Source organism: Gymnoscopelus braueri, assembly GCF_963280865.1.
Source record: "Gymnoscopelus braueri genome assembly, chromosome: 4".
In the NCBI taxonomy this organism is placed as follows: Eukaryota; Metazoa; Chordata; class Actinopteri; order Myctophiformes; family Myctophidae; genus Gymnoscopelus; species Gymnoscopelus braueri.
In genome coordinates, this window is record NC_137605.1 from 545530 (window position 1) to 560707 (window position 15178).

General features: G+C 42.1%; 1 protein-coding gene across 1 annotated transcript in view; it reads left to right on the plus strand.

Moving 5' to 3' along the window:
• LOC308084505 (uncharacterized protein) overlaps window positions 1-15178 on the plus strand; it is a gene marked incomplete at its 3' end in the record, with an annotated part of 51738 nt that overhangs the window by 33551 nt on the left and 3009 nt on the right. Inside the window, exons 10-14 of the mRNA XM_080427169.1 lie at window positions 862-1072; window positions 3008-3214; window positions 6339-6514; window positions 8159-8261; window positions 14286-14354. Coding sequence (XP_080283295.1) covers window positions 862-1072; window positions 3008-3214; window positions 6339-6514; window positions 8159-8261; window positions 14286-14354 — 766 coding nt within the window. The remainder of the gene's footprint in view (window positions 1-861; window positions 1073-3007; window positions 3215-6338; window positions 6515-8158; window positions 8262-14285; window positions 14355-15178) is intronic.

Below are 15178 nucleotides of genomic sequence, written 5' to 3' on the forward strand. Positions count from 1 at the left end.
ACACCACACTACTGCAGTGTGTTTCTATAGGTAAACACCACACTACTGTAGTGTGTTTCTATAGGTAAACACCACCACACTACTGTAGTGTGTTTCTATAGGTAAACACCACACTACTGTAGTGTGTTTCTATAGGTAAACACCACCACACTACTGTAGTGTGTTTCTATAGGTAAACACCACACTACTGTAGTGTGTTTCTATAGGTAAACACCACACTACTGTAGTGTGTTTCTATAGGTAAACACCACCACACTACTGTAGTGTGTTTCTATAGGTAAACACCACCACACTACTGTAGTGTGTTTCTATAGGTAAACACCACCACACTACTGTAGTGTGTTTCTATAGGTAAACACCACACTACTGTAGTGTGTTTCTATAGGTAAACACCACACTACTGTAGTGTGTTTCTATAGGTAAACACCACACTACTGTAGTGTGTTTCTATAGGTAAACACCACACTACTGTAGTGTGTTTCTATAGGTAAACACCACACTACTGTAGTGTGTTTCTATAGGTAAACACCACACTACTGTAGTGTGTTTCTATAGGTAAACACCACCACACTACTGTAGTGTGTTTCTATAGGTAAACACCACCACACTACTGTAGTGTGTTTCTATAGGTAAACACCACCACACTACTGTAGTGTGTTTCTATAGGTAAACACCACACTACTGTAGTGTGTTTCTATAGGTAAACACCACACTACTGTAGTGTGTTTCTATAGGTAAACACCACACTACTGTAGTGTGTTAGTGTGTACTACCCCAGTGGCTGATAAATGCTATTTATTGTTAGGGCAAAGTGACAAAATATGCTTTTAACTATAATAACCTTGCTGTACGTCTTTGTAGGACATCTCTTTCTACTTGGACTCCGCCTACAGAAGACCTAAGTAGGCCTGGGTCTACCTGGTCTATAGCAGACCTAAGTAGGCCTGGGTCTACCTGGTCGATAGCAGACCTAAGTAGGCCTGGGTCTACCTGGTCGATAGCAGACCTACCCAGCAGTAGGCCTGTGAATCCTACCAACCTTCACAGTGACTCTGTCAGCTCAGCTTCATCGGTACGTTCTGTTAATTAACTAGAGTATCACAATATAGAGCTATTTAACACTGTTACTGAACAAACACTCTATAGCAATGATTACTATCACAATATAGAGCTATTTAACACTGTTACTGAACAAACACTCTATAGTAATGATTACTATCACAATATAGATCTATTTAACTCTGTTACTGAACAAACACTCTATAGTAATGATTACTGTCACAATATAGAGCTATTTAACACTGTTACTGAACAAACACTCTATAGTAATGATTACTGTCACAATATAGAGCTATTTAACACTGTTACTGAACAAACACTCTATAGTAATGATTACTATCACAATATAGAGCTATTTAACACTGTTACTGAACAAACACTCTATAGTAATGATTACTATCACAATATAGAGCTATTTAACACTGTTACTGAACACACACTCTATAGTAATGATTACTATCACAATATAGAGCTATTTAACACTGTTACTGAACAAACACTCTATAGCAATGATTACTATCACAATATAGAGCTATTTAACACTGTTACTGAACAAACACTCTATAGTAATGATTACTATCACAATATAGAGCTATTTAACACTGTTACTGAACAAACACTCTATAGTAATGATTACTATCACAATATAGAGCTATTTAACACTGTTACTGAACAAACACTCTATAGCAATGATTACTATCACAATATAGAGCTATTTAACACTGTTACTGAACAAACACTCTATAGTAATGATTACTATCACAATATAGAGCTATTTAACACTGTTACTGAACAAACACTCTATAGCAATGATTACTATCACAATATAGAGCTATTTAACACTGTTACTGAACAAACACTCTATAGTAATGATTACTATCACAATATAGATCTATTTAACACTGTTACTGAACAAACACTGTATAGCAATGATTACTATCACAATATAGAACTATTTAACACTGTTACTGAACAAACACTCTATAGTAATGATTACTATCACAATATAGAGCTATTTAACACTGTTACTGAACAAACACTCTATAGTAATGATTACTATCACAATATAGAGCTATTTAACACTGTTACTGAACAAACACTCTATAGTAATGATTACTATCACAATATAGAGCTATTTAACACTGTTACTGAACAAACACTCTATAGTAATGATTACTATCACAATATAGATCTATTTAACACTGTTACTGAACAAACACTCTATAGTAATGATTACTATCACAATATAGAGCTATTTAACACTGTTACTGAACAAACACTCTATAGTAATGATTACTATCACAATATAGATCTATTTAACACTGTTACTGAACAAACACTCTATAGTAATGATTACTATCACAATATAGAGCTATTTAACACTGTTACTGAACAAACACTCTATAGTAATGATTACTATCACAATATAGAGCTATTTAACACTGTTACTGAACAAACACTCTATAGTAATGATTACTATCACAATATAGAGCTATTTAACACTGTTACTGAACAAACACTCTATAGTAATGATTACTATCACAATATAGAGCTATTTAACACTGTTACTGAACAAACACTCTATAGTAATGATTACTATCACAATATAGAGCTATTTAACACTGTTACTGAACAAACAGTCCCTCGTCTCATCCGTTGTGTTTTTATCGGCCGTTGAATACGGCTCGTTTTCACAATAAAATGAGTCTGGGAGAAGAAATCTGTGATAGATGTGTTTTTATAGATCTGTTATATAGATGTGTTTTTTGGATGACATCATTTCCAATTCTATCCTTCTCTGGATGTCAAGCCATCATTCATAGGTTGGCGAAGAGCGCCCTCTAGTGTAATCACTAAAAAAATGATTTTCTTTTTGTATGACTTAATACTTCAATGCGTTAAATATGATATGAAATGAATTCAAGTCAAACCGATGGTTTTATCACAGACGTGTTCGTCGGTGGCAGCTGGTCCAGAAGCAGCCATCAGCTCTATGGATGATGCCAGTCTAAACAGGAAGTGGCAGCCCAGCGTCACACTGTTCCGTCTGGAAGTGTTGTCCCGCCCCCCCGGCCGTCCTCTACCTCGCTTCCTGCTGCTTCCTGGAGACGCCCAGGACGAGATCCACCTGCAAGAGATCCATGAGGACGATGAGGTAATATATATAATATATAATATGTAATAATATAATATATATAATACAATATATATAATAATATACTAGAGATCCACCTGCAGGAGACCGGTTTTATGTCTCAGTCAGGAGGAAAGGACAGTGATCTAATGGTTTTATGTCTCAGTCAGGAGGAAAGGACAGTGATCTAATGGTTTTATGTCTCAGTCAGGGGGAAAGGACAGTGATCTGATGGTTTTATGTCTCAGTCAGGAGGAAAGGACAGTGATCTGATGGTTTTATGTCTCAGTCAGGAGGAAAGGACAGTGATCTGATGGTTTTATGTCTCAGTCAGGAGGAAAGGACAGTGATCTGATGGTTTTATGTCTCAGTCAGGAGGAAAGGACAGTGATCTGATGGTTTTATGTCTCAGTCAGGAGGAAAGGACAGGACAGTGATCTGATGGTTTTATGTCTCAGTCAGGAGGAAAGGACAGTGATCTGATGGTTTTATGTCTCAGTCAGGAGGAAAGGACAGTGATCTGATGGTTTTATGTCTCAGTCAGGAGGAAAGGACAGTGATCTGATGGTTTTATGTCTCAGTCAGGAGGAAAGGACAGTGATCTAATGGTTTTATGTCTCAATCAGGAGGAAAGGACAGTGATCTGATGGTTTTGTGTCTCAGTCAGGAGGAAAGGACAGTGATCTGATGGTTTTATGTCTCAGTCAGGAGGAAAGGACAGTGATCTAATGGTTTTATGTCTCAATCAGGAGGAAAGGACAGTGATCTGATGGTTTTGTGTCTCAGTCAGGAGGAAAGGACAGTGATCTGATGGTTTTGTGTCTCCAGTCAGGAGGAAAGGACAGTGATCTGATGGTTTTATGTCTCAGTCAGGAGGAAAGGACAGTGATCTGATGGTTTTATGTCTCCAGTCAGGAGGAAAGGACAGTGATCTGATGGTTTTATGTCTCAGTCAGGAGGAAAGGACAGTGATCTAATGGTTTTATGTCTCCAGTCAGGAGGAAAGGACAGTGATCTGATGGTTTTATGTCTCAGTCAGGGGGAAAGGACAGTGATCTGATGGTTTTATGTCTCAGTCAGGAGGAAAGGACAGTGATCTGATGGTTTTATGTCTCAGTCAGGAGGAAAGGACAGTGATCTGATGGTTTTATGTCTCAGTCAGGAGGAAAGGTCAGTGATCTAATGGTTTTATGTCTCAGTCAGGAGGAAAGGACAGTGATCTGATGGTTTTATGTCTCCAGTCAGGAGGAAAGGACAGTGATCTGATGGTTTTATGTCTCAGTCAGGAGGAAAGGACAGTGATCTGATGGTTTTATGTCTCAGTAAGGAGGAAAGGACAGTGATCTAATGGTTTTGTGTCTCCAGTCAGGAGGAAAGGACAGTGATCTGATGGTTTTATGTCTCAGTCAGGAGGAAAGGACAGTGATCTGATGGTTTTATGTCTCAGTCAGGAGGAAAGGACAGTGATCTGATGGTTTTATGTCTCAGTCAGGAGGAAAGGACAGTGATCTGATGGTTTTATGTCTCAGTCAGGAGGAAAGGACAGTGATCTAATGGTTTTGTGTCTCCAGTCAGGAGGAAAGGACAGTGATCTAATGGTTTTATGTCTCAGTCAGGAGGAAAGGACAGTGATCTGATGGTTTTATGTCTCCAGTCAGGAGCAAAGGACAGTGATCTGATGGTTTTATGTCTCCAGTCAGGAGGAAAGGACAGTGATCTAATGGTTTTGTGTCTCCAGTCAGGGGGAAAGGACAGTGATCTGATGGTTTTGTGTCTCCAGTCAGGAGGAAAGGACAGTGATCTAATGGTTTTATGTCTCCAGTCAGGAGGAAAGGACAGTGATCTGATGGTTTTATGTCTCCAGTCAGGAGGAAAGGACAGTGATCTAATGGTTTTATGTCTCCAGTCAGGAGGAAAGGACAGTGATCTGATGGTTTTATGTCTCCAGTCAGGAGGAAAGGACAGTGATCTAATGGTTTTATGTCTCCAGTCAGGAGGAAAGGACAGTGATCTGATGGTTTTATGTCTCCAGTCAGGGGGAAAGGACAGTGATCTGATGGTTTTATGTCTCCAGTCAGGAGGAAAGGACAGTGATCTGATGGTTTTATGTCTCAGTCAGGAGGAAAGGACAGTGATCTAATGGTTTTATGTCTCCAGTCAGGGGGAAAGGACAGTGATCTGATGGTTTTGTGTCTCCAGTCAGGAGGAAAGGACAGTGATCTAATGGTTTTATGTCTCCAGTCAGGAGGAAAGGACAGTGATCTGATGGTTTTATGTCTCAGTCAGGAGGAAAGGACAGTGATCTAATGGTTTTATGTCTCAGTCAGGAGGAAAGGACAGTGATCTAATGGTTTTATGTCTCAGTCAGGAGGAAAGGACAGTGATCTAATGGTTTTATGTCTCAGTCAGGAGGAAAGGACAGTGATCTGATGGTTTTATGTCTCAGTCAGGAGGAAAGGACAGTGATCTGATGGTTTTATGTCTCAGTCAGGAGGAAAGGACAGTGATCTAATGGTTTTATGTCTCCAGTCAGGAGGAAAGGACAGTGATCTGATGGTTTTTTGTCTCAGTCAGGAGGAAAGGACAGTGATCTGATGGTTTTATGTCTCAGTCAGGAGGAAAGGACAGTGATCTGATGGTTTTATGTCTCAGTCAGGAGGAAAGGACAGTGATCTAATGGTTTTATGTCTCAGTCAGGAGGAAAGGACAGTGATCTAATGGTTTTATGTCTCAGTCAGGAGGAAAGGACAGTGATCTGATGGTTTTGTGTCTCAGTCAGGAGGAAAGGACAGTGATCTGATGGTTTTATGTCTCAGTCAGGAGGAAAGGACAGTGATCTGATGGTTTTATGTCTCAGTCAGGAGGAAAGGACAGTGATCTGATGGTTTTGTGTCTCAGTCAGGAGGAAAGGACAGTGATCTGATGGTTTTGTGTCTCAGTCAGGAGGAAAGGACAGTGATCTGATGGTTTTATGTCTCAGTCAGGAGGAAAGGACAGTGATCTGATGGTTTTATGTCTCAGTCAGGAGGAAAGGACAGTGATCTGATGGTTTTATGTCTCAGTCAGGAGGAAAGGACAGTGATCTAATGGTTTTATGTCTCCAGTCAGGAGGAAAGGACAGTGATCTGATGGTTTTATGTCTCAGTCAGGAGGAAAGGACAGTGATCTAATGGAGCCGTTGGACTGTCCAGACACGCCTCCACAGCTGCACTTTGTTCTCTGTGCCGCCTGTCAATCACCTCATTCCTCCATCATCTGTGTGACCTGTGGGAGGGGCTTCCATAGAGACTGTCACATCCCTGCTATAGGACCCTCTATCTGGTAAGAATAGAGACTGTAGGACCCTCTATATGGTAAGAATAGAGACTGTAGGAGCCTCTATCTGGTAAGAATAGAGACTGTAGGAGCCTCTATCTGGTAAGAATAGAGACTGTAGGACCCTCTATCTGGTAAGAATAGAGACTGTAGGACCCTCTATCTGGTAAGAATAGAGACTGTAGGACCCTCTATCTGGTAAGAATAGAGACTGTAGGACCCTCTATCTGGTAAGAATAGAGACTGTAGGACCCTCTATCTGGTAAGAATAGAGACTGTAGGACCCTCTATCTGGTAAGAATAGAGACTATAGGACCCTCTATCTGGTAAGAATAGAGACTGTAGGACCCTCTATCTGGTAAGAATAGAGACTGTAGGACCGTCTATCTGGTAAGAATAGAGACTATAGGACCCTCTATCTGGTAAGAATAGAGACTGTAGGACCCTCTATCTGGTAAGAATAGAGACTGTAGGACCCTCTATCTGGTAAGAATAGAGACTGTAGGACCCTCTATCTGGTAAGAATAGAGACTGTAGGTAAAGTTCACTTTGAGATGCATCCAACACATCCAACACATCCACTAACATGTCCGCCGGCCTTACCGTTAGGCCACTAGGGGCAGTGGAGAGTCTTTTTTGGGGGTAATACATTATATATATCGTTTTTTTCATGGAACACGAGGTTCGGCCCGGCCTTACCAATTAGCATAGGCTTTGGGCCCGGTTCCAAAACGTAGTGTTTGAGAACTCTAACCCCTATACAAAAGTCTATGCTAATTTGTATAGTAATAAGATATACTAAAAACAAATAAGACCATTCTACCTCCTCATTGACCACGCCTTTTCTATGTATGACATCATCATGTGTTGTGTGTTCTGATAGGTCAGAATGTATGACATCATCATGTGTTGTGTGTTCTGATAGGTCAGAATGTATGACATCATCATGTGTTGTGTGTTCTGATAGGTCAGAATGTATGACATCATCATGTGTTGTGTGTTCTGATAGGTCAGAATATATGACAGCATCATTTTTTGATTTGAAAATTTTATTGGAGGATAAACCCCTTGAGATGCAGCATCTCGTCTTCCAGGGGGTCCTCAGGCACAACACACAAACACTGACACAAAACAATCACATAACATACAACAACAACAAAACATACACATAAGGGCTCTCACACCATCCCAGACCAGTCTACATCTGTTATGCCATAATAAAAATAATAAAAAATGAAAAAATAAAATAATAATAAAACAATCAATTATGAAATCAAATTCAACAAGAATACATGGCAACATATGTCATCTCCAGTCCGAAGTCAAAACCCATAACCCCCCAAGCCGACTCCGCGAACCCCGATTGTCCTTCCGTTAAGCCAACTTTATGAATTTAAAAGCAAGAACAGTTAGATTTTAGGGAATCAAGCAGAGATATTTTGAAAACAGAAAATGAAATAATTGATCTAAGTAAAGTGGATAAATTGTTCCAATCAGAAGGTGCTTTAAACTTAAAAGAACGTCTCCCAATTTCTTTGTATCATGTGTTGTGTGTTCTGATAGGTCAGAATGTATGATGACATCATCATGTGTTGTGTGTTCTGATAGGTCAGAATGTATGACATCATCATGTGTTGTGTGTTCTGATAGGTCAGAATGGAGTTGTTCTCTCTGCCAGGACCTGTCTGACCCCATCGACCCCTTCTGGAACGAGAGACAGAAAACCCCATGTCTGAGCCTGATGGACCAGAGGGTGAGACTGACTGACTGACTGTCTGTCTGTCTGTCTGTCTGTCTGTCTGTCTGTCTGTCTGTCTGTCTGTCTGTCTGTCTTGTTTTGTTTCACTTCCTGGTTGCATGCAAGGAATCTTTTGAGCGTAGATGTGACGTCATGTTGGCCTCATGTGATCCTCATAGGATCCTCATAGGATCCATAAGATCCTCATAGGATCCATAGGATCCTCATATGATCCATATGATCCATAGGATCGGATGCTCTCTAACGTCATTTCAAAGGATCACTTCTGACGTCTCATACAGCTGGACATAGAATAATATGCAGGTATAGAATAATACAGAATGTAAGAATAGACAATTCATCAATGTGGATGGATGGCCACATGGTTATCTTTATAGTTAACATTGTTGTGCAAAGACATTTATTCCTGAAATAGTGAATGAAGCTCCAGGATGAGCAAACTTACATTTATGAATTAAATCCTGACCCGTCCCTCTTTTTGCTCGTACCGCAACACAGCCCTGCTGCTTTACCACTGTATAGAACAGAGTATGTCTGACTGATGAAATACATAGCAGTGAATGGAGCCGACTGGACCAGCTCATTTCTGAACGATTGCGACCTTTGTCATATAATGGGTTCAGGAATATAAAAGAAGACATTATCACAGGTTGTTTTATAATCACTTGTTTCTCCATGTGCAAAGCACATCATTTTATTGAGGCTTCTAAACAGCGACAGGTATTGTTTCTGTCTCGGAGGTACCGTGAGATTTGGCTGCCAGACAGGAAATGGAGGACTGTGTCATGATACTTTGGCTGTTCAGAAACATACCTCTATAAAATGATACAGTGTTCACATCTCTAGGCTAGGATAGAAGAAGGTAGGGTCAGTCAGTAGGGTCAGTAGAGTAGGGTCAAGGCAGGGTCAGTCAGTAGGGTAGGGTCAAGGCAGGGTCAGTCAGTAGGGTAGGGTCAAGGTAGAGTCAGTCAGTAGAGTAGGGTCAAGGCAGGGTCAGGTCAGTAGGGTAGGGTCAAGGCAGGGTCAGTCAGTAGAGTAGGGTCAAGGTAGAGTCAGTCAGTAGGGTAGGGTCAAGGTAGAGTCAGTCAGTAGAGTAGGGTCAAGGCCGGGTCAGTCAGTAGAGTAGGGTCAAGGTAGAGTCAGTCAGTAGGGTAGGGTCAAGGTAGAGTCAGTCAGTAGAGTAGGGTCAAGGCCGGGTCAGTCAGTAGAGTAGGGTCAAGGTAGAGTCAGTCAGTAGGGTAGGGTCAAGGTAGAGTCAGTCAGTAGAGTAGGGTCAAGGCCGGGTCAGTCAGTAGAGTAGGGTCAAGGCAGGGTCAGTCAGTAGGGTAGGGTCAAGGTAGAGTCAGTCAGTAGGGTAGGGTCAAGGTAGAGTCAGTCAGTAGAGTAGGGTCAAGGCCGGGTCAGTCAGTAGAGTAGGGTCAAGGTAGAGTCAGTCAGTAGGGTAGGGTCAAGGTAGAGTCAGTCAGTAGAGTAAGGTCAAGGCAGGGTCAGGTCAGTAGGGTAGGGTCAAGGCAGGGTCAGGTCAGTAGAGTAGGGTCAAGGTAGGGTCAGTCAGTAGAGTAAGGTCAAGGCAGGGTCAGTCAGTAGAGTAGGGTCAAGGCAGGGTCAGGTCAGTAGGGTAGGGTCAAGGTAGAGTCAGTCAGTAGGGTAGGGTCAGTCAGTAGGGTAGGGTCAAGGTAGAGTCAGTCAGTAGGGTAGGGTCAAGGTAGGGTCAGTCAGTAGAGTAGGGTCAAGGTAGAGTCAGTCAGTAGGGTAGGGTCAAGGTAGGGTCAGTCAGTAGGGTAGGGTCAAGGTAGAGTCAGTAGGGTAGGGTCAAGGTAGAGTCAGTCAGTAGGGTAGGGTCAGTCAGTAGGGTAGGGTCAAGGTAGAGTCAGTCAGTAGGGTAGGGTCAAGGTAGAGTCAGTCAGTAGGGTAGGGTCAGTCAGTAGGGTAGGGTCAAGGTAGAGTCAGTCAGTAGGGTAGGGTCAAGGTAGGGTCAGTCAGTAGGGTAGGGTCAAGGTAGGGTCAGTCAGTAGAGTAGGGTCAAGGTAGAGTCAGTCAGTAGAGTAGGGTCAAGGTAGGGTCAGTCAGTAGAGTAGGGTCAAGGTAGAGTCAGTCAGTAGGGTAGGGTCAAGGTAGAGTCAGTCAGTAGGGTAGGGTCAAGGTAGAGTCAGTCAGTAGGGTAGGGTCAAGGTAGAGTCAGTCAGTAGGGTAGGGTCAAGGTAGAGTCAGTCAGTAGGGTAGGGTCAGTCAGTAGGGTAGAGTCAAGGTAGGGTCAGTCAGTAGGGTAGGGTCAGTCCACGGGCCAGGCAGACGCCATTGTAACTTGTTTTTGAAAGGAGATATATAAAGTTATTATTATTATTAGTGTGGTTGCCCGAATAGGGAAACCAGCCTATAGTAATAGATAATCTTTATTCTTTATTCTTTATTCTAGATAAACTTTATTTTTGGCACGCTACTCCTCTCACAGTTTTTTTTTTCCCACACTTGTGTCATATGTCAAAATGACTTCATCAGGAATCGATGGCTACCTTATTTGCTAAGATATTGGTTGTATAGTTTAATTGATATTGATTTATTATTTTTTTCTCAGAAACCGTAGGGTCTAGAGTTTCAAGACTTGGAGGGGAGGTTCTTAACACTTTACCTGCCAACCACGAGTATAACCGTTGATGAAAAATACACCCGTTTACTGCCATCAACGAGTATAACCGTTTTTCAAAAAAAAAAAAGTAAGGTCAAGGCAGGGTCAGGTCAGTAGGGTAGGGTCAAGGCAGGGTCAGGTCAGTAGAGTAGGGTCAAGGTAGGGTCAGTCAGTAGAGTAGGGTCAAGGCCGGGTCAGTCAGTAGAGTAGGGTCAAGGTAGAGTCAGTCAGTAGAGTAGGGTCAAGGTAGAGTCAGTCAGTAGAGTAGGGTCAAGGTAGAGTCAGTCAGTAGAGTAGGGTCAAGGTAGAGTCAGTCAGTAGGGTAGGGTCAAGGTAGGGTCAGTCAGTAGAGTAGTAGGCTGCACCAACACTCCTGATTTCGTGTATAGAGGGGCGGGTGTATAGAGGCGCAGAGAGATTGCGCCTGATCCCATTGGTTCACCGATCTGTTCGTCAACCCCCGCCCCGTTAACACAACATTACAAGCGACGCCCACTGCACTCTGGTTGGTTGGGGAAATGAAACACTTCCTATACCGGGTACACCGACGCGTTCCTCCAGGCTTTTATTTTTTAGCAAAACTAAACAATAAAAGTCTGGAGATCGAGGCTAGTAAAGTAGGGTCAAGGTAGAATCAGTCAGTAGGGTAGGGTCAAGGTAGAGTCAGTCAGTAGAGTAGGGTCAAGGTAGAGTCCTTAATATCGGAGAGACAAAGCAAGAGATTGGACAGATTTCCTGTAACGCCGGGTTGTAATGGGATATATAATTGTGTGTCGTCTGCATAGCTGTGAAACTGAATGTTATGTTTGCGGATAATATTGCCAAGGGTTAGCATGTAAATAGAGAACAGGAGGGGGCCTAGTATCGATCCTTGCGGTACCCCCACATGTGAGGGGGACTGGAGGGGAGGAGACTTCCCCGATCACCACTGAAAATGATCTGTCTTTTAGGTAGGAGCGAAACCAGTTTAAGGCTGCTCCTTCCATGCCAACCCAGGATTCTAGGCGATTGGTTAAAATAGAGTGGTCGACTGTATCGAAAGCCGAGCTAAGGTCAAGGAGTGTCCACCGCAAGCAATAGATCATTTGTAACTTTTAAAAGAGCGGTCTCTGTGCTGTGGAGTGAGCGAAAACCAGACTGAAAAATCTCAAAGATACTGTTAAAATTCATAAAATCAAGCAGTTGAGTGGACTCAGTTTTAGCTCCTAAAAAAAAAAATTTGTACACATGATCTTTGGACCCATGCAATAAACATCTCCAAGCGGAATTTTGATAGTCCATACCGTTCGTCCGTAAATGGCTTCCAAAGTTAGCGGGAGGGGCCTGTTTTACAAAAACGAAACGTCCGGTCCATCCCAAATTTGAATCACATGTCAAGGGTGCTTTACTCAACGAATCCCCAAAAGCATTTCCACTTTGATCCATAGGGGGCGCCACAAATGCACAAAACGTAACCGTTTGATGCAAAAACATGATTTTGGGGGGGATCAATCCTCTCAAAATGAAACAAGTGATCTCAGGAGTGACTGAGCAAGACTCTTAACCCCTAATTGCTCACAGGTTCTCATTGGAAACAAGACCGCAAGGACTTTCATGAACGACCTGTTAAAAGGAATTATCCTTATCAGAAAAAAGGAAAAAAAAACATGACGATGTCATTGGCCCGCTACATTTGTGGGAGGGGCTTGTTTCTTTAGTGGGAGGGGCCTATTTCCTCAAATCAAAACGGCGCGTGTCACGAACGCAGGATCCGATTGGCACCGAATTCGAATCGCACGTCGCGCGGCCTCCGACGGTATTCCTCGAGTCCCGGCGGCCGCGAGCGGCGTCGGCGCAACCACCCTTTGAAATTTCCCAGAATTGCGACGCGTCCAGTTATTATTATTATTGACGTGCATGGGAGGCAAAACTGGAAGCGTAATTTTTGTGAAACACATTGAAGTCAATGAGAGGCAGCTGGACCAGCTTGTGAACAAACATTATTTCCTAACGATTGGGACCTTTGTCAGTTAATGGGTTCAGTAATATAAAAGAAGACATAATTATCACAGATCGTTTTATAATCGCTGGTTTTTCGATGTGCACATTGTATCGTTTTATTGAGGCATCTAAACGGCGCCATCGTATCGTTTCTGGCTCGGCAGATTTGGTTGTCAAGCTGTCAATGATGGACAGTCTCGTGATACTTTGGCACGTTCAGAAAAGTACTCTTTAGTTACCTCAATACACGTATACAGTGTACACATCACAAAGCAACACATCACAAAGCAACACATCACAAAGCAACACAGCAGAAAACAATGTGTGATATTATGTCTTTTATTTTCCTAGACCGAGTATTTTACACAAAGGTCGCAGTTCAGAAATAGTGATTATTTATAAGCTGGTCCACATGGCTCTCATTGACTACAATGTATTCTATAAATAAATAGTGTTCATAAGCTGGTCCACATGGCTCTCATTGACTACAATGTATTCTATAAATAAATAGTATTCATAAGCTGGTCCACATGGCTCTCAATGACTACAATGTATTCTATAAATAAATAGTGTTCATAAGCTGGTCCACATGGCGGTCCATGAGGCTTTTGATTGGCCAGTCCGTTGGTCTGAATGACACTGCATCACACCAGTTTTTAGGAAGTGGAAATCTTAACGTTGTGAGCATTGTGAGATCTTAACACATTCGGTGCCAGAGTTTTATTAAAACCGTGTACGTTTAGTGCCAGAGATCTCACCGTTTGTAACGCTGCTCTGTTTAGAGCTGTAGACTCCACGAAGAGCACCCGGATGTAAACAATGGATGCGTGTACGATGGTGGATGGTCCAGGCTAACGCCTGGAACAATAACATCTCTCACGCGAGTCGCCTTTGCCGAGTGATCGCACATCGAACATGACTCGTTTTCACCACTGTAAAAAGTTACAGAGATCCGGAGGTTTTTATCAAGGAGATACAATGGGAGCGGACGGAAGCCAGTTTTTTTGGCACGGTGAATCGGTGATCCATCTGTCCCTTCCATTTCAGAGGCACCGTGGGTGGTTCCAAAGTTGAAAACATTGCAAACACGTTTTTTTCCCCTGTTGGGCACCTAAGCGCTACTCTTTGAAAAACACGATAAATCACGGTTTTGACACCCAATGTGTTAAGAACGTCATTACCCCTCATGCCTAAACCCTAAAGGAAGGTTTTACTATTTTGAAAAGCATTTTAAAATGTGGAAAATAGTGAAAGTTGTAACTGTCAGTTTGTTGATGTGGATAAAGTTGTAACTGTGAGTTTGTTGTTATGAATAAAGTTGTAACTGTCAGTTTGTTGATGTGGATAAAGTTGTAACTGTGAGTTTGTTGTCATGAATAAAGTTGTAACTGTCAGTTTTGTGTTCCTCACAGAAATGTGAACATCTGCTCCTCTACCTGACGTGTGAGATCTCCACACACATCTGGACGCACAGTGATGAGGTCAGTTCATATAAACATTCTGGACGCACAGTGATGATGTCACTGTGCTTCCACCCACAGCTCAGCCAATGAAAAGAAAGGGGGGAGGTAACATTTTGGGTACCGACATCAGGTTAGGAACCAAATTCACATTTCTGGGTCCCATGTAGGTACCCCTACATGTAGATACCCCTACATCCTACATGTAGATACCCCTACATAGGGGTGTGCCGATACACTAATTTCACCAAACGATACGATACGATATTTGGCTCACAACTTCGATACGATTTCGATACGATACGATACGCACTTTTTTTATTATGAAAAATATATGGGGGAGAAAAAAAGCAAATGCAAACAAATAATTCTGTTTTTGCATTATTCAGATATGCGAACTTGTAGCTTTTCAGCAACAATAGCCGTTTTGAATCCAAATAGGGCAATAGTGGGACACCTGACCCGGAAAAAAAACAACATGTTGTCACCCTTTTCACCTCGGGGCTGTTTGCATGCCTGATTATTTTGAAAAAAAACGATACATATCGTCACGAAAACGTATCGCGATATATCGCGGGACGATATATCGGCACACCGTAGAGATGTTTACAGGTCGACTAATTTGACCCAGTGGTAGTCGACTAGTCGACTAGTCGAAATTTACATTACAAAAAAAAATTACATATTTTTAGGGGGGGCATTGTTTTAATTCCATCCTAATACTACACAGCAGCACAGCAGCGTCTCCAAGGATCCCCATTGCCCAATAATAGGCTTTTATTGGGCATACTTTTGACCCCCTTTTGATAAAAAAAATCAAGTCAGGAGGATTTATTTTTTTCAAC